This window comes from Amphibalanus amphitrite, unplaced genomic scaffold, assembly GCF_019059575.1.
Source record: "Amphibalanus amphitrite isolate SeventyFive unplaced genomic scaffold, NRLGWU_Aamphi_draft 000077F_arrow, whole genome shotgun sequence".
NCBI lineage: Eukaryota > Metazoa > Arthropoda > Thecostraca > Balanomorpha > Balanidae > Amphibalanus > Amphibalanus amphitrite.
This window is the reverse complement of record NW_024881573.1, coordinates 772,370-799,481: the sequence shown is the minus strand read 5'-3', so window position 1 is coordinate 799,481 and position 27,112 is coordinate 772,370. Positions and strand designations below refer to the sequence as shown.

The window sequence follows — 27,112 nt, the reverse complement described above, 5'->3', positions numbered from 1 at the left end:
CAGCACCATCAGCCGCCCAGGCGACGTCAGGCACGTTGAAGTCGCCGACAGCGACGACGGGCCCGCCGGCGGCCGACCTGACGAGGTCAGTGAGACCAGCCATCGTCGCCGTCAGCTCAGCCGCGCTGTCAGGAGGGCAGTAGCATACGGCGAGCAGCAGAGGAGGCACCGTTTGAACTGCCAACACCAGCATCTCCGCCCCTTCCGGTTCCAGCTCCTTCCGCCGCTCGGGGCAGAGGGAGCGGCGGGCGAAGCATGAGACGCCACCGCCGGCCCGGCCGACTCTGTCACGTCGGAACAGCTCGTGACCAGGTAGAGCTGCCTCCAGCTCCGAAGAAGCGACGGCGTCACCAAGCCAGGTCTCCGTCCACGCCACCAGTGAGAACTTCTCCAGCTCGACTGCACTCTGCCGCAGGTCGCCCAACTTGTTGTTTATGCTCTGGACGTTCTGGGTGAGAATGGTGACGTCGCAGCTTGGTCCAGGGTTGGGGTGGACGTCTCCAGCGAGCAGGCAAGTCATCAGTAGTAGGCCGCACCAGGACGGCTGAACGGGCCTCCGGCACCGTCGCATGGCCAGCAGGCAGTCGTCACTGCTGACTCTGGGCAGTGGGTAGGGGGGTCCGTCCGCATCGCCGGGCGGCAGCGAGCCGTCACCATTGATACGGCTGGTCGCCACCAGGAGCGCCACCAGCAGCTGCAGAGCCGTTCGCATCGTGGTCAGTGACGATCTTCAGCTTCCTGTTCTTCTCAACAGATGTCGCTAGTGTTGCCACGGTCGAGCCTGACCCCTCCCCGGTCAGGCCGGACGACGTAAACAACCCAGGGCGAGGCGGCGAACCTGGCGCAGGGCCGAGGCTCGGCGACAGGCAGATTATACAGCCTCACTGACACTAATCCGTCCGAAAATCATTTCAATGGAAAGCACACTGATAATAGGACAATACCTGTGCACTTCCAATGTCCTGTCACACTCGCTCCACTCAGAAATCGCCGTAAACACGGAGCGCTCCGACCAAGAATCCACACGGATGCTTGGGGTTGTAGCTGCAACCCCAAGGATTTGATAATTTAGCATTACGCTTATGGAGTGAGGGGCACAAATTGGGCTCTTAACAACTAATTGCAACCCCATAGAATTTCAAGAAGTTTCACTTCTGGCCAGTGGCGTGACTTTTACACTATAAGTAAAAGTCATGGCTGAAAAAATGAAAATGCCTCTAAATCTGTTTGTACGCATATGAACAGTCATCATATTTCAGAACCACAATAACTTAGACCATCCGCGACGACCAAGGTGCCTTTTTTGCTGATAGCCTCTAAAAAAGGGCACCCGAGGTCATTTGAGGCTACAATCAGATTTTTGCCCATAACTCCCGATTGAAAAGAGATAGAACGCTGGGGATGGCTTCATTGTGTTTGTCTTGTCGAGACGCATCGAATGACATGCAACATGACCTATTTGGATCACCACGTGACCTTGATCTGATGTCAAAATTTGACCTTGACCTTTCCAGGTGAAAATATATGTTTCGAAGCGGCTGAAGGAGACAAAAACGATAGTGCCATTGCCAATTCTTCATCTTTGCTGGTTCAAAAGTTATTCGTGAAATAAGTTTTATCCAAAAACAGCTATTTTCACAATGGTTTGACCTGTGGAGGCTTAACCGTTGACCTGACGACAATTCTGATAATGACCTTATCAAAAGAAGAGTTCAAAAGCTATCTATTGCTTTTCCATGCGTTTTTCTAGCTATCATAGTTCCTGAGATAACGGCATGTTTTCTGAAAAATATAATGACATTTGGCAAGTTTTGACCTATGGTGACCTCTGGTGATCCCAATATTGCTCTAAGATGAGACTGAAATACTTTCAAAGGTACGCATTCAGAGCTATCGACTGCTTTTTACCGCGTCTTTCTAGCCCTCTTAGTTTTTTTGAGTTAGAGGTGGGTGGTAACATATGCCCACCCACCCCCAAGGGCGGATCCAGCCGGCCGTCTTGGGGGGGGGGGGGGCAACCGGTTGGGACTAGCCAAACCTAGGGTACCCCCAAATCTAGTTTTCTCACCGGTTTCAGGCCACTGTGCCAAACCCTTTTTCACCCTTCGCCTTTTCATCGAAAAAAAATACGGAACGAAAACATTTGCAAAAAGTGAGATATTTTGTCTCAGCTGAGTCAAGGAACTACCTTTTTGGTAACGTAGAATAAAGACTTAAATCTTCCACATGAGCTGTCAAGCCAGGTAAAGAGGGGGATTTTTTTCTTAAATGTTTTCTTCCCTTTAGTTTTCCTTTGTGACCCACAACCGCTAATTCAGGGAGGACAAGCTGCCCCGACGGTTCCTAGCCCTACGAAAAGTTGTGGGGCAGCGCCCCCACGGCCCCAGAGTTGTGGGGGCATGCTGCCCCCACTGACCCCCAGCTCCCGCGCCCATGACCACAAAGTTCAGGCCCATGGCCCGGCGTCGAGCTCAAATTCAGACTCGGCAATGCTGATGGTGTGTCCGAGTTCAGACAAGCTGAGCTTATGCTGGGTTCCGCTATAGGACGATTGAAGAGGTATCCTGTTGGGCTAAATGCTGGATAATCTCAAGCTCTAATTTTGCATTTAATGCTTAATTGTCCTACTATGTTGAGTGAAAACTACCCATGTGTCATTAAGTATAACTTCAAATAATGGATTTAGTTAGTGACATATGGTGGAGCATTAGGGGTCTTAGGGGTGCACATGCACCCCCTAACTGAATAAAGCCCCTTCTCAAAATGACGCTTGAAACACTTCAAAAACAAGTACAGGTAAGGGGAAATTGTGTCTTCCTTTGTTAACCCTCGCCCGTATAGGGGGAGGGGTCGAACAGACCCCACCCCCCTCGGTTTTTCGCGAATAACTCGCGTAAAAACGGCTAATCGCGACGAAACTTTCAGTACCCTGGAGTTAATCAATTTTGCATCTACCCTAAAACTTTAATTACCTTGACCCAAGTGACCTTTGACCTGTGACCTATGTCTCGAGATCATGTTTGGCCGGGATCGCGATTCGGCGTATGTTGGCTCGCATTAGCCGCGCGTTTGCAGTCTTTTCGTGGTTTCAAGCGTTCAAACATGTGATATGGCCATGGGTCCCATGCATTTGGATGGGTGTGAAGGTCACCTGAAGGTCAGGTCAGGTCATTGACCTTTGATGACCTCAGTTCACTTTTTCGAGTTTTACATGTTTGTAGGCTAGTTTTTGGAGCTGAACTCGAATTCAACAACCATTTGAACATTTACGAAGTACTTTTGGTGCCTTCGTAACATGTTACGAAGCTGTCAGAGGCGGTTGACACGTACTACGAATACCTGGCAGGACCACTACTGGTTGACCTGACCCGACCTGGCCTAAATGCATGAAGACATCTTCTGGGATCAACACTAACACGATATTCGTGATCAGCACCCCGGAAAAGCTCAGCCACACTTACGACGCTCTAACAGGTCCCAATTTTCCCGACTTTTGGGTCATTGACCCGACCTGGAAGGTCAACCATGAACCAATGACCTAGGACCTTAACCCTATTAGTGGCAGGCTCCTGGCTACCCCTATTAGTGGCAGGGGGCTGTTTACGACCCCCCCTTGATATCTCGAGATCTAACGGGCCGATTTTCAAAATTCAAACGGCGTTCGATTTCGCTCAACGTGATTTACATTTCTAAAAGATAAAAATTAAAAATGTCAATAGGGGGGTAGAGGGGGGTAAAAACGGGCAAATTGCAGATACATTTTAGACTGTTTATCACGGCCAGGTTTCTGAACCAATCTTAACGCAACTTTTGCCGATCGATAGAGAATGAACCAGGCATTCACATGGATCCTAAAAATATGCATTTTCAAAAATCATAGGCGGATACAGATCATTGAGATTGGGGGTACACAAAAAGTATAGTAATTAAGGTTTTTGTTGATACTGTTTCTAAAAAGGGTGGTAATGGTCTTGTAATGTTACAATTTTCTTATGAGAGAACGACTACAATTGTATTGGTCATGCATAGGCGGTGTCAGGGCACCTATGTTGGGAGGTAAAACATAACCCCCCTTTTTGGACGCCTGGATCCGGCTATTATAGCAAAAACGTGTCAAAAGAGGATGCACAATAACTTTGTATATGTTATCACATGATACCTTTCATTCACTGTTCGTAAAACTGGTGCATACAGTTATAATACATCAGCATCGTGATCTTCGCCCAAATGACTCGCTTCACGAATAGGACCCCCCAATTCCCAGTGCTCTGGAGCCGCCCCTGGTAAAGTTATGAACTTGAAATTTTCAGGGAATGTGCCCAATTTAGTTTTAGGAAAAGTCAGGAAATTTCAGCATCGTAGCTTCAGCGGTTTTGGAGGTATTCCCGAAAAACCTGAGGGGTGGATAAAAACAACCCTGCCACTAATAGGGTTAAATTGGGTATCATCGTCTTCCTCTCGTCACGGGCAGCAGTTCGTTTTTTTTTGCGAAGCTCTAGCTCGATCAGCGGCCAAACGGCAATGGGGGCAACGGACCCCCCCCCCCTATATGTTCGCGGCTGACAAAACGCCAATACGGGCGAGGTTTAAATCCATATATGTACATTCAGGCATGAGACAAGAAAGCTCCTGGTTAATAGCGTTAATGAACTATGAAGAAGCTTCAGCTATTAAGAAGCTTCTGAAATCTCTCAAGCTGAAGTTGATTATGCTCAGTGTTGTTATGATCATTCCTCAGTTTTCTGACAAGAATCACACATTTGGCCTAGGCAAACGTTGAAAATACCTTTTTTTAAAGTGCCTAATGACAATCTAATTTTCCAACAAATTTGCAATTAAAACCAACCAGTACACAATACAGAACACGTGCCTATGAATGCGAATAAAAATGTGATATCATGTCGATTTCTCCTACATGTTAACCCTCGCCGGCACAGGCCATTTTGACTCTGGTTGGCAGAGTTTTTCACGTTTGCCCCAAGGTCCAGTGGCGGCGGAAGGTATTCTAGGATAGGGGTGCAAACGATATTTAAGCGCCCCTTTCCGCTGGGCGCCCCTTACCATATACACGGTTGTAGTAACACAAACAGTGAAGAGACGTTTGGGGCATTCCACGTCAAATCGAACAAAAATCGGCTGTTTTGCACCTTACCATCAGCGATTTCATTATAAATTTGTGAGCGAGTTCCTGTGTGGCCCCGGACATTACATTGATGTTTTTTGCACATTCTGACCACAGGTCTTCTAAATATAGGGCATCAAATTTTTACAAAATGTTGCATCTTTATATTTTTGAACGACCATAACTTTGGTTGTACTTGTTTGATTTGAATGAAATAACCCTTACTGTTTAGGTAATTTCTTAAACATTTGTTTAGAATTGCACCTACTTAAATATATGACCTTGAAATTTGCTTAACTCTGTTCTTAAGCACAAATATCGAAATAGCAAAAAACACGTCACCTTCGATTTGGCTCATTTTCATATATTTTATTGCCTACCATATTCTTAACAACCTGTGAAAAAATTAGAGTGGGCCATTCATAAGTTTTGAAGAAAATTGCACATATGCAAACGTATGTTAGCACGCGCAGTGGAGGAGGAAGAGCGAATTTCGCCCACCCCTCCTGTTTTTCGCCAATATCTCATAAGATTAATGCGAAATTAATTATGGCTACCTGTCAAGAATTGAATTGGACATCTCATCGTGCAAGCAATAAGAAAATCGGTTCACAACTGTTCTAGTAATAGCGGTGTAAAGTGAACATCCTGTCGCCGCAGCGACGCGGCGACTCGGCAGCCGGCGCCGACCGCTACGCGCCGCCTGAATTGTAGACTGTGCCGGGACGGAACGGAACGGTTCCGTCTTTACATCGCGCTCCCTACCGCTGATTTCGTTCGATTCGCGTCCAATTTTGTGAGAAGACTAAGAAATGTACAGGCAATCTTATGGTGAAAGAATTTGAAAATCGGTTGGTAAACAATTGAAATATGAACGTGTAAACAGAAAATTGTGATTGCTGCATTTCCCGCATCGGCCGAGCCCGCCTTGCAGCCGGCGACATGTTACTCTTAGCAGGCCTTTAACTGCCATATTTATTATTGGATTAACTAGAAATTCCCCATACATACTATAAAATGTATGTTCTTTCGTATAGTGAAGATCAAAAGACGTGAAGATATCGTTGCGTGATAATGTTTTCGTTGAATTTACTTCATGATGCATTTCCACACGGCTCAAAATTCAATACCGTTTGCCTGAGACACTTTTACTATGGAACGTGAATGCTTGACTACGATGACTATGCATTTCCATTCTCGCAGAGTTTAGGATATCACTAATCAGCAATCATTCATTTCAGAAAGTGTACACAAGCAAGCATGTCTTGACTCTGTCTTTCAAGGTCACGCGCGGTTGCGTGATGTTGATGCATGAAAACGGCGTTTGCCGCGAAAGTTATGAATGGCCCACTCCAATTTTTTCACAGATGGTTAGGAACATTGTGACGGACATAATATGTAAAAATTAGCCAAATCGAAGGTGACGTGTTTTTTGCTATTTAAATTTTTCTGTTTTAATTCAAGGTCAAAAGCATTTCAAGGTCACTTCAATTTAATTTTATTATTAAAAATCAAAGCCTTATCAATTGCCTATAAGACCCTGTTAATATCATTTTGATACCAGAAAAGGAACCAGAGTTATAGCCATTTAAAAAATTGATGTGTGGCATTTTTCGCTATATTCGATGACCTATATCTCAGCGATACGTTATCAAATTTCGAAAATATTATACGTAACTCAGTTTTGAACCATGCCCAGTCTGCTTACAAATTTGCAGAAAAATCGAAGGGGATGACGGATTTCGGTGTTTGATTTGACGTGGAATGCCCCGTTTGACAATGTGTTGTACCTGTTAACACGTTCAGAATTTACAGTTTTTATGTAACGAGAAATAGTTAGGTACATTCCATAGCGTAAATGTAACCTTCATAATGTTCGTTTAGAAACAACCTCATCACCATATCATAAGATTCTCCGAATAAGGCATATCGAAAAGAGTTCCACGGTTCCAATCAGGGATGCGGAGCCGTGAAAATTTCAGACGGCTCCGGCTCCGGCTCCGGCTCCGGAGAAAAAAATCGGCTCCGGCTCCGGCTCCGGCTCCGGGTGAAATGTCATGGCGGCTCCGGCTCCAGCTCCGGCTCCGAGTAAAATGGTCCGGCTCCGGCGGCTCCGGCTCCGCGGCTCCGGCTCCTACTCAGTAGTCAGTACATATCCTATGCGATTAATTGAATACGGGTGGAAGAAAAAAAAGGCGATTCGATTGGTGCACGTTGCTTCTGTATGTGCAAAACAGGGCCATTTTGAATACCACATGTTTTACTGTCTTGTACCGTCAAACCGAACTAGGTCAATAATTGCTTTCCCTTTTCAACCATCGGTGGACAAATTGGGAATCTTTTCTGACAATCGGTGGACATGGAAGCATAGGTGGACCTGTCAGGTCCACCTAAAATAAAAGGTGCCAGAGGCGTTATCAGGGGACACAACTTCATTTAACGCGTCATTTTGCATACGTGGACCTCAAATTATGTCCACCAAAACAATTTCAGATACCACCTTCACTTTTTTGGCGAAAGTTAGTTCCGAACGTCACCACCACGTGGCGATAGCGTCGCGAAATGGCAGTCAGCTGTTGCGCGCGGGCTGTGGCATTTTCTTGCTGGAGAGGAAATTGAAGGTGTCTGCGTTCTGCTGTGTGGCTTGTGTCGTGGCTTGTGTCCTGTTTGTTTTAATATTCAAGACACAAAAAGCAACCGAGATAAAGAAAAGGAGGAGAGAGGCAGCTAAGGAGGTAAGTAAGGATGCATGCATGCTGTACATAATTGCGTGTGACCTTTATAGGCCCCTGCTACGCTACAAAGTGCCTACCTATACATGCATAGTTCTAAACAATAACATTTATAGCTACATTATACATGCATAAGTACCTGGGTAGTCACCTGCATTCGCAGATAGCAAACATCATGGCTCCGTGATAATTTGTTCGGTGGCTCCGCTTTAGTTCCCCTTTTCAGACTTGTCTAAGATTATAACAATTGTATAGTGCAAAATGTAATGGCTATATCTTGAAAAGCACAAGCTCCATTGCCCATTTTTGGAAGGACCTCTACGAAGTGGCAATGTGAAAATGCGAATAAAAATGTGGTTCCTGTGGGACTTGAAGTTTCCCCCCTCCCTCTAATGCGGCTACAATTCATCATGTTTGCTTTTCTTTTAATTGTAGATGAAAAGGAATCAAATAGGTTTAAGTTATGAAATGTTTTATGTTTAAGTTTTGAAAATCGATTTAATAGGTAGTAAACTTTCCCTTTTTCATCGGTGGACAAATTGAGCATCTTTTCGGTAATAGGTGGACGTTAAAACATAGGTGGACCTAACGTGGACCTTCCAAGTTCACTTCAAATAAAAGATACCCCTTCCCCTAATGTGCCTGCAATTCATAATGTTTCCTTTTCTTTCAGTTGGTGATAAAATGAAATCAAATAATTTTGAAGTTTTGAAAATCAATTTCATAGGTAGTAGCAATTTGTCGCCCTTTTTAACCCGCGCCCCAGTGGCGGTCTCAGCCAACTTCGCCCTAGTGAGGGGGGGGGGGGGCATATGTTACCACCCACCTCTAACTCAAAAACTAAGAGGGCTAGAAAGACGCGGTAAAAAGCAGTCAATAGCTCTCAATGCGTACGTTTGAAAGTATTTCGGTCATTTTTCACCTTAGAGCAATATTGGGGTCACCAGAGGTCATCAAAGGTCAAAATTTGCCAATTGTCATTATATTTTTCAGAAAACATGCCGCTATCTCAGGAACTATGGTAGCTAGAAAAACGCATGGAACAGCAAACGATAGCTTTTGAACTCTTCTTTTGAAAAGGTCATATTCAATATTGACCTCAGGTCAACAGTTTAGCCTCCAGAGGGCAAAAACTCCAAAAATAGCTGTTTTTACGAAAAGTGTTTTTCGACAATAACTTTCGACTACAAAAAGCCACGACATTTCTATTGCCAGAATCGTGTTCCCCTCGCCGAGACGCGTCGAATGAACTATAATTTAACCTTGAAAGGTCATTTTGAAACTTTGACCTCAGGTCAAGGTCATGACCTGACCGGAAAAGGTCATGTTGCATATCAGTCGATGCGTCTCAACAAGACAAACACAATGAGACCATCCCCAGCGTTCTATCTCTTTCTAATCGCGAGTTATTGGCAAAAAACTGTTTGTAGCCTCAAGTGACCTCGGATGACCTGTCTAGAGGCTATCAGCAAAAATGACCCCTTGGTCATCACGAGTGGACTACATCATTGTGATTCTGAAATATTTAGACTGTTCCGATGCGTACACACGGATCTAGAGGCATTTTCATTTTTCTCCATTGGCTTGTAATGGAAAGGTCACGCCACTGACCTGACCTTAGGTCACGGATATAAAAAATCCGAGATATACAAATTGTAGGCGCTCATAACAGCATGCAATCCACCAAGGTTCAAACCTTTCTGACAAATACTGCAGGCTGGACATGATTGCAAACTTTTTTTTAGGCTTGGTCAGTTAACTTGACCTGGTGACCTGACCTGACTTGACCTGGGGTCAAAAATTTCACACATTGTCCAAAATTGATGTACAAAAAGCTATGCCAAGCGGCGCGGCGCTACGCGCCGCGGTTTTTTATTTATATCCAAAAAACGCGACAGGGTGGTAACATATGCCCCCCCCCACTGGGGCGAAGGTTAAACATCTGCATGGACAAATTGAGCGTCTTTTCCGTTAAACGGTGGACGTTAGAACCAGTGGCGGTCGCAGGGGGGGGGGCATCAGGGCCATGGCCCCCCAGAGGCAAATCAGGGGGGGCCATCATATCATTTGGCCCACCCCCCCAACAACCGATGGGCCCCCATGGCCGTATGGGGCCCTGGCCCGTATTCGATTGTCACGAGGCTCGAGAAACCCACGCCAGCCATTAACAGCTCCCATACCAGTCTTTGAGGGTCCTACACTGACCTCTGAGGGCCCTTCAGTGGCGGTCAAGCGTCCACATTGACCGCTGAGGACCCACATTGACCTCTGAGGGCCCTCCACTGGCCTTTGAGGGCCCTAAACCGGCCTCAGGGGCCCAACCGGCCTCTGGTGGCCTCATTTCTGTCTCTCGAGTCCCAAGACTAACCTTTAAGTGTCTCTGAGGGCCCCGCACTGGATTCTGAAGACCCGATGTCGGCCTCTGAGAGCCCGCATCGGCCTCTGGGGCCATCTTGGCCGTTGAGGGCCCTCCGCTGGTCTCTGGGGTCCAACGCCGGCCCATGCCGGCCTTTTAGGGCCCCACACTGACCTCTAAGGGCCCCATGCTGGTCTCTAAGGACCCACATTAGCCTCTAAGGGCCCCCCGCACTGGATTCTGAAGACCCAATGCCGGCAGCTCAGGGCCCGCATCGGCGTCTGAGGGCCCATCTTGGCCTTTGAGGGCCCTCCGCTGGCATCTGGGGTCCAACGCCGGCCCATACCGGTCTTTTAGGGCCCCACATTGACCTGAGGGCCCCATGCTGGCCTGAAAGGACACACATTAGCCTCTATGGGCCCCGCACTGGATTCTGAAGACCCGATGCCGGCCTCTAAGGGTTCGCATCGGACTCTGAGGGCCCATCTTGGCCTTTGAGGGCCCTCTGCTGGCCTCTGGGGTCCAACGCCGGCCAATGCCAGTCTTTTAGGGTCCCATTCTGACCTTTGAGGGCCCCATGCTGGCCTGTAAAGGCCCACATTAGCCTCTGATGGCCCCTGCACTGGAATCTGAAGACCCGATGCCGGCCTCTAAGGGTCAGCATCGGCTTCTGAGGGCCCATATTGGCCTTTGAGGGCCTTCTGTTGGCCTCTGGAGACCAACACCGGCCCATGCTGATCTTTTAGGGCCCCACACTGACTTCTGAGGGCCCGTGCTGTCATGTAAGGACCCACCTTAGCCTCTGAGGGCCCCGCACGGGCTTCTGAAGACCTGATGTCGGCCTCTAAGGGCCCGCATCGGCCTCTGAGGGCCCATCTTTGCCTTTGAGGGTCCTCTACTGGCCTCTGGGGTCCAACGCCGGCCCATGTCGATCTTTTATGGCCCCACGCTAACCTCTGAGGGCTCCATGCTGGCCTGTAAAGACCCACATTAGATTAGCCTTTGAGTGCCTGCCCAATTCGATCTCTGATGGTCTCAAACTGCCCTTTGGAGGCCCTGTACTGGTCTCTGAGGGCCCTAAACTGGCCCCTAAGGACCCAAACCAGCCTCTAAAGGTCCCACACCGGCCTCTGATGGTCCCATTTCTGTCTCTGGGACCCAAACTGACCCTTATGTGCCTCTGAGGGCCCCGTACTGGCTTCTGAAGGATCGATGCCGGTTTCTGAGGACCCATAACGGTCTTTAAGTGCCTCATACCGTCACCTGAGGCCCCACACTAGCCTCTGAGGGGGCCCAAAACTGGCCTATGAGGTCTCTACACCGGCCACTGATGGCCCTATTATGTTCTCTGGGGGCTCAAGCCTTACCTTTGGACGTCACGCACTTGCTTTTGAAGGCCCACATCAGCCTCTGGGGCCCTACCTGGGGCCTTTGAGGCCCTTCGCTGACCCTTGGATCCAACGCCGGCCTCTGGGGGTCTGACACCGTACTATAAGGGCCCCATTGCAGCCTCTAGGCGATAGGTATCGCTGAAGCGCTATCGATGGGCCGAAGTAAGTGTAGGAACCATGGGTGCAGTGGGCGCAGTTGCACCAACAATAATTCTGCATAGGGTGCAGACAATGTATTCTGCATCCACAATAATCTGGAACAAACCCCCTTTTCTCAGCAACACTACTTTCCATGCAGCACGACAAATTTAGGATATTTTGCCCACTATCCATCTTTCGAAGCATTTGCTACTGTAATGGTCTTCAAAACTTACATTTGTGCTCAAGTACATAAAAAACAAAAATGAAACGGAACACGTGTGATTAAACAGTGAACAGATACCGATGACCCACTGTCAAAAGTTTTAGCACGATGATCTCAGAAAATGGCAAAGTTAGCCGTCTTTACTTTTGCGGTAGTCCATTCACATTTGCGTGAGTTATTGGCATTATCAATGCTTTAAAATGCACTTATCGGTACCTTTTCGACATGGAACATCCTCAAAGCTCGCAATGAGCCTCCGCTCGGGTGCCGCTCCCTACCCCCTCCCCCCCGCCCCCCCCCCCGCTTCACCGGCCATGGCCTGGATTTCTGCACCCGTGCACTACGCCCGTGGGCCCCTTCTAGCAGTGTTCGCCACGGGCCGAAAAATCCCAGCCCAGCCCGGCCCAGGCCCATGGGTTCACAGCCCGGCCCAGCCCGAGCCCGTTCACGGTAAAGGCGTCAAAGCCCAGCCCATCAAAAATGAATGAATTTAACATTATGGAAAGAAAAAAATATCTTGAGAGCAGCATGCACAATGCATATTATTATTAAACATGCATACCTACTTAAATAATTAACTAGTTCTTCAGTCTTGCACACTGCACAATAATAAGATAGTTATGGTTTTTGCCCCAGTCGCGAACTATTCCACTTCAGTCCATTTTCAAGTTCTCATGGCCCAGCCCGTCCACAGCCCATCAATCCTTCATATCTGAGGGCCCAGCCCAGCCCGTAGCCCAGCCCAGCCCATAGCCCACTGGGCTGGCCCGGCCCATGGCGAACACTGCCTTCTAGCACCGGGCCCCCCGGGTCAGCGCAGGGGCCCCTTTGCCAAGTTGGCCCCCCCCCCCAACTCCAAGTCTGCGACCGCCCCTGGTTAGAACATAGGTGGACCTAACGTGGACCTTCCAAGTCCACTTCAAATAAAAGATACCTATGATGCTTTGTGAGGACGTACCGTTTCTTACTCCGGAGCGTTGCATAATAGCCTGGGGGAGGGGAGGAGTACGTTCATGCCCCCATGCTACTAATGGGGCGGTTAGGAATACGTCATAGATAAAGCTAAAGGCCGATCGGATAATATCAGGGGCGTAGCCAGAATTTCCTCAAGGGGTGGGGGCAAACTTACAGGGGCTCAAGGTAACCCCTTTAAAATCCAAAAAGTCAGCGTATTTCATCCACTATTTTTTGGAAGGGGCCTAAAAAATTGAAAAATGTGTATTTAAAAAAAATGTTAGAATTGAGGGGGCAATCAGTCCATGGGCCCCTGCTAGATAGGTCCACGAATAAATAGCTTCACAGAGTCGCTCAGCCAGTTCTGAAGGCGGACTGAGGAGTGAGGGCCCCGTAGGTCGGATGAGTGTCCTTCAGACCGTCAAAGGCCCCCGCAGCCCATGAGAGCCTCGTAAGCCGTCTGAGGGTCATGTAAGCCGTCTAAGTGCCACTCAGACTGACAAAAGCCCCCCTTGCAATTGCAGAAGGCACTGTCGGACCGACGGAGGGCCCTCTCAGACAAAGTAAGGGCCCGTTCGGGTCATTTGAGGGTCTCCTCAAACCACTAGGGGCCCCTCGGATCGACCGTGGATCCGATCTGAGATGACCCCAAACCGACACGTGGTCACACCAACAGTCGGAAACCAACAGATCAAAAGAGGGCCCCTCAAGTGAACAGAGGGCTCTCTCAGGTCGATCGAGGGCCCCATAGACCGGCAGGGGCCATCAAAGCAGCGGACGGTCTCTCCCAGGTCAGGAGAGGGCCCCTGAGACTAACAGAGGCCCCTCATATCGATAGAGGACCTCCTCAGGTGGGGAAAGCCCCTCCAGTTGATACAGGCCCCTCGGATGAAGAAAAGGCCCATCAGGCCATCGAGTGTCCCTCAGACCGACAGAGGGCCCTCTCGGTCCAAAAAGGCTCCTAACGCAACTAACGGTTTATTTAACAGAGGGTCCGTCAGATGTTCTACAATAAAATATGTGCATATTATTTACACCTTGATTTTGTGTACATACCGTTAGACACATCCCATCAACCTGGGGGCCATCAGAGGCACATAATGGTCAGTCTTGGGTCCCAGACACAGAAAGAAATGGGACCATCAGAGGCCGGTGTGGGACCTTAAGATGCCGGTTTGGGCCCTCAGAGGCCAATTTAGGGCCCTCAGAGCCCAGTACAGGGCCTTCAAAGAGCAATGTGAGACCATCAGAGGCCGACTTGGGCCCTTAACTAGGAGAATTATGTGGGTACCTAGTCCTACAGGCCAGCATGGGCCCTCAAAGGTCAGTGTGGGGCCCTAAAAGACCGGCATGGGCCAGCGTTGGACCCAGAGTCCAACAGAGGGCCCTCAAAGGCCAAGATAGGTCCTCAGGCCAATGCGGGCCCTTAGAAGCCGGCACCGGGTCTTCAGAAGTCGGGGCCCTCAGAGGCACCTAAGTGGAACCCAAGAAACAGAAATGAGGCCAACATAGGCCAGTTTGAGGCCCTCAGACGCCGGTTGGGGCCCCCTGAGGCTGGTTTAGGGGCCCTCAAAGGCCACTGGAGGGCCCTCAGATCGATGTGGTGAATGTGGGCGCCTTACCGCTACTGAAGGGCCCTCAGAGGTCAGTATAGGACCCCAAAGACCGGGATGGGAGCTGTTAATAGCTGGCGTGGGTTCCTTGAGCCTCGTGACAATCGAAGAAGGGTCACGGCCCCGGGGGCCCATCAGTTTCTTTGGGGGGGGGGGGTGCAGATGATATGATGGCCCGCCCTGATTTGCCTTTGGAGGGGCAATGAACCTGACCCCCTCCCCCGCAGCGACCGCCACTGAGTAGGTAACTAATGACGGTTCAATTTTGCACCATCGCATAGTTTGTTTTCATATTTCATTCTACTTACGCTATTTCATTATGCCCTTTACCGTACTTTTGACAATGCAATGGGGCCCTTTTGGGCTCAAGGGTGACCATTGCCCCTGTGCCCCCCCCCCCTTGGCTACGCCCCTGAATACTATTTAGCAGCAAATACTTTACGTTCTCTCTCTTTCTCTCTCTCTCTCTCTCTCTCTCTCTCTCTCTCTCTCTCTCTCTCTCTCTCTCTCTCTCTCTTTCTCTCTCTCTCTCTCTCTCTCTCTCTCTCTCTCTCTCTCTCTCTCTCTCTCTCTCTCTCTCCACACTGGTAACCAACTGTTTTTTTTTCAGAATATGAGGAGGACTATAGTGACGTTCGACCGCCTGCTGTACTTTGGTCCACACTGTGCGGAACTCCGCCGCAAAGTCAGGCCCAGGGTAGTCCAGCTCAGGAAGTTGACAGGACGCTCGTGGGGTCTGGAGGAGCGGCAACTAAGGACAGTAGCAAAGGTTACGTCAGGAGGGGGGGGGGGCGCTCTGCAGCCGCCTGGCTGCCGTCGATCCCCCCCCCCCCCCAGCACACGTGGAGCTCATAGCAAGAGAGTTGCGCGCCGCGGCCCGTGCTGTGGGATGGCACCGAGGGATCGAGAGAGGTGGAACTGGCTGCGCTCTCAGCGGCGGGGGCCCGAGACGTCCCAGTGGAGGCCCGCCTTCATCACTCCCTGCCGCCGTGGACCGACAGCACTCGGATTCTACCTGGACCTCGGTCCGCGGGCCAGCCGCGCGGCACCTTAGAGACCCGCCGTGCCGTGGCGGAGGAGCGCATTCGAGAGCTCCCACCCGAGGCCGTATGGGTCTGGTCGGACGGCTCGGCGGAGGGTGGCGTGGAGAACTTCAGCATGGCGGCGCGCTGCTGGCGGCTCTGGAGGCGGCCGCCGAGCTGCCGGGCTGCAGAGGAGTGCCTGTAGTCGCCTGTCTTGACTCGAAGGCGGCTCTGCTGCTCCTGGCGCTGCGGCCCAGGCTTCGATACTGGGCGCTAGGCTGTGAACCCAGCTCCAGCGCGTGACGGCCGACGGCAGCACGGTTACGCTGCAATGGGTCCCGGCCCACTCTGGACTCGCCGGTAATGAAAGAGCGGACGCCCTGGCCAAGGAGGCCGCCGCTGTGCTCCAGCAGTCAACCCCGGTTGATGTCCGCACCCTCACGCGGGTTGTCCCGCGGTCCACCAGGAGGAAGTGGCGGGCGGATTGGCCAGCCGACTGGTACCGCACCGTCATGGGGGGCCGCGCCCCCGCCCCGGTCCGGACCGCCACCAGGGAGGAGGCCGTCGACTTACATTACCTCCACCGGATTGGACGAAGATCATCGCCTGAGTGCGCCCAATGCAAAGACAAAGAGTGTCCAGCGGGCCGCTGACTGGTCTGCTCTGAAGCAGCGGACACCCCGGCGCACGTGCTGCTGGTGTGCCCGTGCCTGTACGGCCCCCGGCTCCGTGCGCTGGGCAACATAATCGGCGCGGCCCACGACGTCCGCCGCGACGATGTGGTGGCGGCCTTGGCCGCTGGCTACATGGACCACAAGAGCTGATTACCGACTACGCTACCGCTCCGTCGGTAGCCGGGGGGAAACACAACAACAACAACAGCTGGTTGATGAGTTGAGAGCATTGACAGACCCAGTGTCTCCTTTTTGGTTGATGCGGGACCTTTAGAGTTCTGGTAAACTCAAACAAGTCGTAGATCCGCGGCATGTGGGTCTTTTGTTTTGTTCCTGTGTTTCATGCTATTGAAATAAATGGCTGACGTTCACTTCAGGGTTTATATTTGCACACACAAAAAGTCGTTTGTTATTTTAACCCTGGCACTTGACGGGGGGGGGGACTGAACCTTCCGCAGTTTTTCGCGAACAACTCGCGCAAAACGCGGCAGATCACCACGAAACCTTTGACCTGCAGTACCCTACACCATATAAAGTTCACTCAGGGTCAAGGTCACACAAGGTCTGGCTTCATAGGGGCAGGTTACTAGTTTTCTGAGCATATTTGAGGTCAATTAAATAGTTGTTATCAACTTCTTTGCGAGTTTGAGCATCAAGGTGATTATTTAGAGCAAAATGGTTGCCAGAAAACCCGCCATGTGTCAAGGTTATCCGAGGTCATTTGAGATAACTGATCTAGGATGATCTTAGATTGCCGTTTTTCGCTTAAGGTCAAGTTTAGGGCAATTTTTATTGTCCTAACTCAGTTTGACCATGATTTACCCGTTTTTATTGGCTTATAGCGTCCGCAAGAGCTCCGTCTCCAGTGACTAAGATTGGCTCGGCTTCGAATGTTTGACCTGACCTCTGAGGTCACCGGTTCACCTAAGACCCTAACATTGGGTACCATTAGTTTTCTGTCCCATTGTGGGCTGCATGCTTGTTTTTTTCTGTGAAGCTCTAGGTCCATCAGGGACATAATGGTTGGGGGGGGGGGGGCCAACGCTTCCCCTCTTACACGTCAAGTGCTGTAAAAAGCCGCACACCGGCTAATGTCCACACTACAGTCCATCCTTGACCTGAACACACTCACCACTGCGAAGGACTGTAGCATTACCACCAGTGATCAGTTTTCCGGTAGGCCTAGGACGACACCCTCGCTGAGGCGCACTCAAGACACCGAACGGGGTGAGCCCCAATAGTGGTGCGACTAGAAGGAGAGCTGCGTAGTATAATACACAGCACTCGCAGTTGCGGTATTCAGCATTTATATAGTGGTCAATATACACGCATGATACTTAGGTATCCCTTTAAAGTATAAATTATAAATGCATGTAAGTATTTGTGATACAGTGCAAGGAGCACCAGCTTAAACACCGTAACACGTGGCACGTGAAGAGCAGGGGGCGTCGAAAATAGGCCTCTTACTATACCAAGGTAACGGCTGAGCCGATCGCCATTAAACTTGACATGCATCTACTGAGAGACCCGAGAGTTAACGGTTTGGCAATAGTCTGGATAGGGATAAATCCGCACGTGCAACGTGCACACAATACACATCCTGGTACCTTCCCTTTTCAAGCATAGGTGGACAAATTGGGAATCTTTTCTGACAATCGGTGGACCTGGAAGCATAGGTGGACCTGTCAGGTCCACCTAAAATAAAATGTACCTCGTTGCTGAGATAAGAAAATAAAAGTTTTTGGATGTGTATTGTGTGCACGTTGCATGTGCGGAGTTATCCCTATCCGGACTATTGCCAAACCGTTAGCTCTTGGGTCACTTCCAGGTGATGCATGTCACGTTTTTTTGACGATCGGCCCATCCGCTGCCTTGATATAGTTAGAGATTTATTTTATGAATATTATCGATACGGGCGTATCCCAGAACGCCTGTGTTGATAATATTCATGGTAAGAGAGATGAAGCTATCCAGCAAAGGAAACTACCATGGCAATCGGTGGCACGGCTGCTGAAATATAAAATCCCGGCCTGCCGCTCATACAACTACCCCCCCCCCCCTCCCCATAAGATAACGAGGAACGAACGGTTGCGACAGCACGTATTCATATTAACAAGTCCACTTATATTATGTATAGCTCAACAAAAGGTGTCCATCCAAGAGACAATCGTTTCCTTGAAATTACGTCCACTGAAAATTGTCTGAAGACCACAGATATGTGTCCCCCCAAATGTCTGGTTCAGTCCTTGAAATGTCCACCTATAGCGATTTGGATACCATTTTTTAAACGCTTATATTTTCTGAAGCATTGCACCGATAGAAGAGGTCAAAACAATATTGGTAGATGTGGGTTAAGTCTATCACCAGGCAAGATTTCAAGGCCGTAGCTCAAGCCATTAAGAAGTCCACCAAAACACAACTAGATGAAATGTCCACCGATGCTTGTTTTGGGAATATGTGTGTTTTCCTCTTCAAACAGGAGCCGGAGTCGCCCCCTTTTTTGACGGCTCCGGCTCCGGCTCCGCCTCCGGGCTATATTGTTTCACGGCTCCGGCTCCGGCTCCGGCTCCGGGCAAAATATGCCGGCTCCGGCGGCTCCGGCTCCAGCTCCGGCTCCGGCTCCGCACCCCTGGTTCCAATACCTTCGTGTGGACTAGTGAATTAGGCGCCGAATCCATAACACTAACTCGGTGACAGAGAATTGTTAAAAAAAAAACACTCATTTAAATTGCGTTTAAAGGGACCATCCCACCTTAACATTAGTTTTGAGTTGAGATAGCCAAGTTTGCGGCCAGGCTCAGAAACCACCATTTATCCTGGTCGCAACCCCCGCAGCTTTATGGTGTTCAAGAAATTTCTTCCCTTTACTTGCAGGGTGGGACCAGCTTAGTCCCTATCTCTTAACCATTAGCGGTTTGTTGATGACGTCAGCAGTCATTTCAACGCCCGCCATTCCTTGAACCCGAGTTTTGCTGACCTTGAGCTCCCTTTTTTATCAACGTGAATTCGTCGTCGGCGCTGAGAAAGCCTATTGCTTTTCATTTTAATTTGAATATTAGAAGATACCCACCACTGGAACTTGGACTGATATTATACCAAGGCCGAAGATGATCAAGCTGCCTGCTATATCTGGAGCTTGGTGTTCAACTTCAACATGGAATGAAAAACAAAATATCAAAGCAAACTGGATATGGTACTGCAAGTTTAAGTCCAAAGAAATTTGAAGAGCTGACAATTGACATTAATTCTTTTCCCGCAAGGTTTCCATAGGAGATCACACCATGAAGAAATATTTTTGATGTTAACAGTTGAAAGGGGATTGATCTTCCAGTTTTGACGAAAGACGCTGCTGACTGTCTTTGGAAAAGGATGTCGGCATGAGGTGCAATTGTGCTTGTGAAGTGGTTATAACTGGTCTTTTCACAGTGTTAAATTAAATGTGCCATTGCAGCCAAGTGTGTTATCATGTAAGGTAAAATCAAAACTACAATGTTGGTTTTACGAGCATTGAGAAGGCTGGTAGGTAACACCTGCCTGTGCTTGTAAATCATGCTGCCAAAGTATTCTAAATTAATTTTATCATACACTTTTGTTGTCCAGAATGGTTGCACTATTGTTTGGTATCATATTATTCCATGTACATATGGTAGTGTTAAGTCCGACCAACATGTTACCAGATTTGAAGCTGTTACGTTACCTAAGTACCTACCTGTTTTTTTACTGGCGTGGTGAATGTCACCTGGATTTTGTTTTGAGGTGCAGACCTAGTAACTCTGACTACATGGGTTTTTTTATAAATTTAGCCCGAACCTTTTGATGGGAAGGATTCACAAGGAGAGAGCCACCGCTAAGCGAAGCTTGTTGCCATGACCCTGCCCTCTACCCTCCGATCGCGCAATTCCGGTGCTATGGCAGAATTTAGAGTCCAAAGTTTAACGTGCGCACAAAGCCGCGCACGGCCGGTCCCCTCGCTGACTTCACCTGGCTACGGCCTGCCACCAACCGCAACCATACCAGTCAGGAGGCCCATAAATGTCGAGCGCCCGTCGCGCTTCGAACCCGGACTGTCATAACCGGGAACGCGTGCTCTCACCACGCGGAGTCCAACGCTCTAACCAACTGAGCTACGGGACCGGCCTGTTTGAAGCTATTATCTATTCTGTTTTTACTGGCCTGGTGAATGGCGACTGATGTTGTCCGTGGATGGCACTGAAACAAATTTTGAGTGTCAACTGCCATGTACAGTGTTTTAATACAATGCTGAGGGCTGAAAGTTGTCTTGTTTAGAGTGGTGAAAGTTCAGGATATGCCAGCCACCATGGTGGGTCAGAGTTAATGTGTTGCAGTCAGTTCGGCTTCGGCAAGCACACGGATGGGCAGACGCATCAAGACCTGCTCTGCCATACTTTCAGCCAATTTTACCTAGGCAAGTCTTTTCTTTTTTTCTGCCAAAAGCTATGACATTGTGAATTTCAGTGCTGTGGCCTGTGTGTAGCTTTCAGGAAAGCAATTCTAAATAAAGCTCTGATAAAGTGCATGAAATCAGCAATGCAGCCCTCTATTACATTTTCTACAACATCTTACTTGTTCCTTGCATGGAGAGAAAAATGCAATGTTATGAATTTGTTTATTCACATAATTTGACAAGCATGCAGTTACCTGCTACTATCACTGCACAAAACAGAGCAGAAAACATCAGTTGATCAAACACAAGACACAACAGAAGTTTACAACATAGGCCTGCCGAACCTGCTTCCTCCCACCACAGTTGATGCCATTTCCTAGCCTGGCTTGATGTGAGCACTGAATAGCTGCTTTGTCTAATTACAGCTCACTACCATTCAACTTAAACTACTCTCTTTAAAGTAAGAGTGAGAGCGTTCAGTGTTCATAGCAGCTCGACAGACGACAGACAACAAACATCTTGACAAACCAACCAGTATTTGATTTGGCTAATGATTTATGTGCCTGTTGTATCATGGCCAAACTACTTTAACAGCAATAATCCCTGTTTCATCTTGATCTTGCTTTTAATTCCATTTGAACTCAGATCTTGAAACAATCATCTGAAGTGATATCAGATACTGGCTTCTGTTTCTCTTGAAAGCAAGTTAAAACAACAATGATAAACTAAGGCAGGAGATGTGAGTTGTGGCAGTAGATTTTTGATTCAACATATGTCAACCTTATATTGCTTGAGACCTCTGTGACAGACAAACAAATATTTATAGTTTTTTGATAGTTTGGATTCTTGGCTTGATTTAGCAGATCAGCTGTGAACCTTGACTTTGAAATCACATAAATGTCATGGTACCCGAACGAATCCTCGCATGACATTTCTTCGTCCGCATTTCTTCGTCTACAAATCTTCGTCGGTGCATTTATTTGTCCATCAATGCTTACTCTTGCATATATTTGCGTTGAAGAAGAAATGCGAGCAAATTTTCATATACCCTGATGCGAGACAAAGTAATGCGATACGAATAAATGCCCTGACGAAGATTTGCAGACGAAGAATTGCGATACGAAAAAATGCCATAAGAATTGTCCTGGAATCCTTTGTTGGCCATCATATATTGACCTTGATAAGATAAACGCATCATTCGCGCAATATTTGTCGCACTTTGATACCAAATTATTGCTTCCAAATGCCGACGTAAAGAAAACCTTTATGTGACGTCATAGAAACAGCGGAGTTCCCAAAAAGTAAACAAAAATAAAAGTCTTATATCTCGAAAACGGTTGAATATTTTCCGGTAAAATTTGGTAGATGTTCATTTTCGCTCTTTGTGATTCACGCTACATCACTTTTATGCCAATTCATTAACTTTTTTGAAGGTGGGAGGGTCCCTTTAAGTTGCATCCGTCCTTCCGGCAAGTTGGTTAGAGCTGCGAAATTTCGATCGTTAGAACCCGGTTTCTAATCGCTCCGACGCGACGCAATGATACCCGAGACTATGCCGAGACTAAGCCTCCCCCTATGGATTCCCCCTAAGAGACTTCTAGTTACTGCTAACGTGAAGTGAATAGGCTGAGGTTTATGGTGGGAGTAGCAGGTTTGTGACGCCCCAGTGAAATAAATGCCGCCTTTCAACACCGATAGGAGCCCGAAATGAATGAATACAGGCAATCAACGCTGGTAGGTGTCCCAGCGAAATGAATGCATCTACTACCATCCAGAGGTGCCCCCATTTCAAAGTAATACGACGGCGACGCCTCCACACCGATAGGGGCCCATCCCAGGGGAACGGAATAAATGCCGCCCCCTCATTGCCGGGCGCCCCAGGAGAATGAATGTTACACATCAACACCAATATGCCTCCCAGTGAAATGAATTATGAATGTCGCCTTTCGACGCCGGTAGGCGCCCCAGACACCAGTGGATTTACTGCCGCCTTAAAACACCGATAGGCACCTCAGTGAAGCGAATGCCGGCCTATACCACCGATAAGCGCCCCGGATGAATAAATACCACCCGTCAACGCCGATAGGCGCCTCAGTGAAATTAATGCCGCCCCAATCTCCGATAGGCGCCCCAGGTGATACATGTCGCCCATCAACACCAACGGGCGCCCCATTGAAATGAATCCCGCCCTTCAACACTGGCAGACGCCCCAGTGGAATGAATGCCGCCCCACAATGCCGATGGCCGTCCCTGCACTGGAAAATCAGTTTCGCCCCTATACAGGCGCCCATAGAAGTTTGCAGAGTGCTATTCCTGGTCATAATCATCTCCCCAGTAAAAAAAAAAAAAACGCAAAATACGCCCTAGCACTAGGGGTGTAACCACCTATACGGACAGTGCAATTTTACAGGCCCCAATCTCGGACCTCCCTTAACATTCATATGTTGTAAACGGCAAACCGCCCCCGATAAATGTTACACAAACTAATTTCCTCTCGCATATCGGCCATCAGGCGCCCCTTTTTGTCGCATGGAGCCTGCAACGCTATAAGCCCTCATATGTTCGTGTTGGCGTTCGGAGGCTATCGCCTTCAAAGACGTCTCCATAAATGTTTCTTTTTCGTCCCACACACAGGCGCCCCTCTTTCGCATGCAGGCGCCCCTCTTCCGCATGGCGCGCTTCTCGAGTGGCTGCGCCCTCCTAGCCTTTATCGCCTGGCAAGATTATATTCGACAGGGTCGGCAGCATCTGCCTTTGTTTCAGATAAGGATGCCCTTCACTCTTCAGCATATCAAAAGATACTTTTCCCACGTCATTGCCACCATCTTCGTGTCACAAGTGCCTTTATCAGTTGCGGTGTCGCACTGCTCAGCTTTATGGCTGCCGCACCTCTTAACTTCCTGCCTCCTCTACAGATTTTCGAGGCGCCCCTTTCCATAGCTTTAGGGTGCAGCTGCCCCCCTTGCCCCCCTGCTTCCGCCGCCACTGCCAAGGTCACTCAATCACCAAAGCAATATTTCAGTTTTTCAGCATAGGAACTTTGAGAATGTTTATGTCTTGTTGTTATGAGAATGTCTTGGGGGGGGGGGCAAAAGATAGTATGCCCCCTTTGACCGTCTTGGGGGGGGCATGGCCCCGTTGGCCCCCCTGGATCCGCAATTGCCCACCCCCACCCCTCCCACTATGAACAAGTTGGCTGAGACCACCACTGAGGCGCAGGTTAAATTGCTTAATGCATTCAAAACCAACAGAGGCTTAGTGCAAGGCACTAAAGACATAGTTAATAATTTAAACACATTCATTTTTCACTAACATGGGAAAGGGTCTGAAAAGTAAAATAAGAGATACTGAATGCAACGCAGTTGATTATCTTCCTAAGTTTGTGGGTTCTGCTTCGATTCCCTGCCACTAACGAAGATGAAATAAAGAATATTGTGAACAATATGCGTAATATGGGAAGTGGTCATGACAACATCAATACTAAGATATTTAAATTAACGTACGCATCAATGATTATTGAGATTGTACACTTCATGAATCTCTGCCTTGATCAAGGTGTGTTTCCCACTTTATTAAAAAGAGCTGTTGTAAAACAATCTTTTAACCAATCTGAGATCACATACTAGCTCATGCAATCTCTTATACGCAGGCCACGGAGGTCCTACGCTAATCTTTAAGGAACCAAGCCGGCATGTGGGGTCACCGCCGGGCTTCTGAGCTGCACAGCACCAAACCATGAGGTCGTACTTAAGTGTCTTAGAGCCACGCTCATTTTCGGCGTGCCGAAGAGGGTCTCAAATGCCGAAGAGGGTCTCACGACAGCCAATGCTGGGCCTACAAGAGCGCCCACGCTGATATTCCATATAAGTTTAGAGTATATCTCACATCCGGCCACACTGGTGAGCTGGTGCCAGCGACACTGGCCGCCAAAGCGACAGAATGTGAAACTGAGCCCACTCATGAGTGAAATGTACTTCCTTTGATGGCGCAAGAAAGACCTTTGGGCTTTTGTTCAATCTGAAAAGGTGGGGCCAAAAGATAGGCCCCACCCTTCAGCACCGAAGGGGGGCTATGGTCCCCGTGCCCCCCCCCCCCTGGGACTGCCTATGTATTATTTAAAAAATAAAGACCACCATCGTGCTCAGAAAAGGAAGACGCACAAAAATAGGGGTCAGGGCATCAAATCCGATGACTGAACAAAATCAACTCACCCTACTGAACAGCGACATCGGATGCAGCATTGTCTATTGTCCAATCGTCTGTCTGTCTGTTGGCCGTTAGGTACACCTCGAAGGATCTGAGCGAGCTCCGCGACAGTCTGAGCGTCAAGGAGGGCGAGGCGTCCAAGTCTCGCAGCACGCTCTCCGACCTGGGAACCAAGCACCAGCAGCTGCAGGCCAACCACCAAAAGGTGGGTGACTCCTCCGGTATTGACTGACCTCGACAACTGCGTCTGATTTGATGATATAATATTGAGAATAGCCTCGCCATGCACGCGCAGTGACTACCCGTTTGTAGTCGCGATTGTAATGACGGGTTAACCTCCCAGGCGGGGGGGGGGGGCATTTTTAACCCCCCCCCCCCTTAGTTTTTTTCAATATATCTCCGAAACCGCTGCGCCGATCGTCACCAAACTTTCAGTACCCTCCCGGGCATAACTTTAACACATTGTGACTAAAAAAAAATCCAAAGGCTTTGATAGGCTGGCCGCTAATGACGTCGGAGTGACGTCATGTTCAGCCATTTTCGACCAAAAAAAAAGGTTTCACGAGAAGAGCTGTTAGGCCTACCGTAGCGTTGTCAGCGTGGCCACGGACCTTTTTTATATGTTCTGGCGTTACCTTTTTTCCATTGAAAAAACGTACAAAATTGAAGTTTACTTGAACCCAAATAAAACTGGCGCAATGTGTACCGCCACCTTCAGCCTCAAAACGTTCCTTGTTTCAAGCTCTATCAATATCAGTCGGCTAATCGTGCATTTCTTAAATCGTGAAATTCTATGATTTGGGACTTTGCTGGCTTCCTCGTCTTACATTATATCAGTGGGTACGCCACCTTCAAGCTATACTGATAGAGCTATCAATTCTAAAACTACTGGCGCTTGTTTCGGCATCATTCGACAAATACCCAACTGATACCTTGGGGGTAAAAAAACTTCCGACTGGAAAATATAGAGGAAGGTCATGGGTTCAAATCTCATCGCCGACGGAGTTTTTGCGTGTTCGGGTATTAATATGACCGAACGCGTTTACCACTAACCACCGATATCTTAAGAGCCAATGATCCCTACCAAGTCCCGCGAGGTGACATTCGATAGGACTCTCCAAGACCTTTCCAAGGCGTGTACATAGATGCTCGATCAGCAGAAGTGCGATAATAAGTACGGGTCCGGGGTCAAAGTTAGAGTCTTCAAAGAAGCAATGGCGTCTTCAAAGAAGCAATGGCGTCCATAGTGCTGAAGGTGTCACAACAGTGGAAGAAAATCCTCAGAAAATAAGACATTTGTGATGAATATCGGAAATATTGAAAGACAATATTGTAAAAAATGTTTTTAGGACTCTGTTGATTGTATTTCAACTCGATTGGTAGTACTACACGTGACCGCAACAAAACGAAATACGCAGAACACGAAAACAAGAGCAGCTCACAATGAAAACGAAATAGCAGTGAATGGAACATAACGACAAAAAAAGAGCTTTTGAAAGTAGAGTTAATGCGGAAGGACCGAACAGGCGGGTCCCCGGCGGCAGTGGCGGCAGCCGTAGCGGCCGATCACCCGCCAGCGCCAGCGGCAGCGGCAGCGACAGCCGTTCGGGCGCCGCGCTCACCGGACTAATGGCCGTCTCCAGACCGGCGCGTGGGCCAGCCGGCGCACGCGCCCGCAGCCGGCCCGCCGTCAGCATCATCTTGGGGAACACTGAAAGATGTTCCCCAAAGAGGACTGGATTGGTCACTGAAAGGGGACTGGATTCTGGGGATAGTAGGACAGGAAGCTAAGGATCACCCGCAGTAACCTCAGAAGCATAAATGTGATTACCTACTGCTCACTGTCCAGTCATCAGGAACACAATTCAGTAATTCAAGATCTTTTTGTCCTTGCTTTTTTGATGAATGTGTTAATATTTTTTTTTTGTAGGCAATACCATTTTGAAAACAGGTGATATTTTAACAGTTATAGACTGGAGATGATTTTCAAAATTGTGGGTACCTACAGGGTGTCCCGAAATTGATGCGCGGTTGGTGCCGCATGTTATGTTGTCCCTCCCGAGTGCTGAACAACTGCAATTTTACCGGCACTGGCACCACTGACATCTTGCTGGTCACACGATCACGTGAACCAAGCGACTAACCCGACCGCGGCCGGTAGTGGGCGCCAACGTGGAGAAACTGCATATCACCAAAAGTGAAAAAGCACAAACTACCGATCCGCTACCGCGTGGTGGGGATGATCAAGGACGGTGTGACCCAGGTTCCGGATG

The 27,112-nt window shown here is 48.7% G+C and overlaps 1 protein-coding gene across 1 annotated transcript in view; it reads left to right on the top strand.

Annotated features, from left to right (window-relative positions):
* Positions 1–27,112, top strand: part of LOC122379422 (intraflagellar transport protein 74 homolog) — a 439,917-nt gene that overhangs the window by 344,664 nt on the left and 68,141 nt on the right. The window contains exon 13 of the mRNA XM_043361638.1: positions 24,915–25,044. Within this exon, the coding sequence (XP_043217573.1) occupies positions 24,915–25,044 (130 nt within the window). The remainder of the gene's footprint in view (positions 1–24,914; positions 25,045–27,112) is intronic.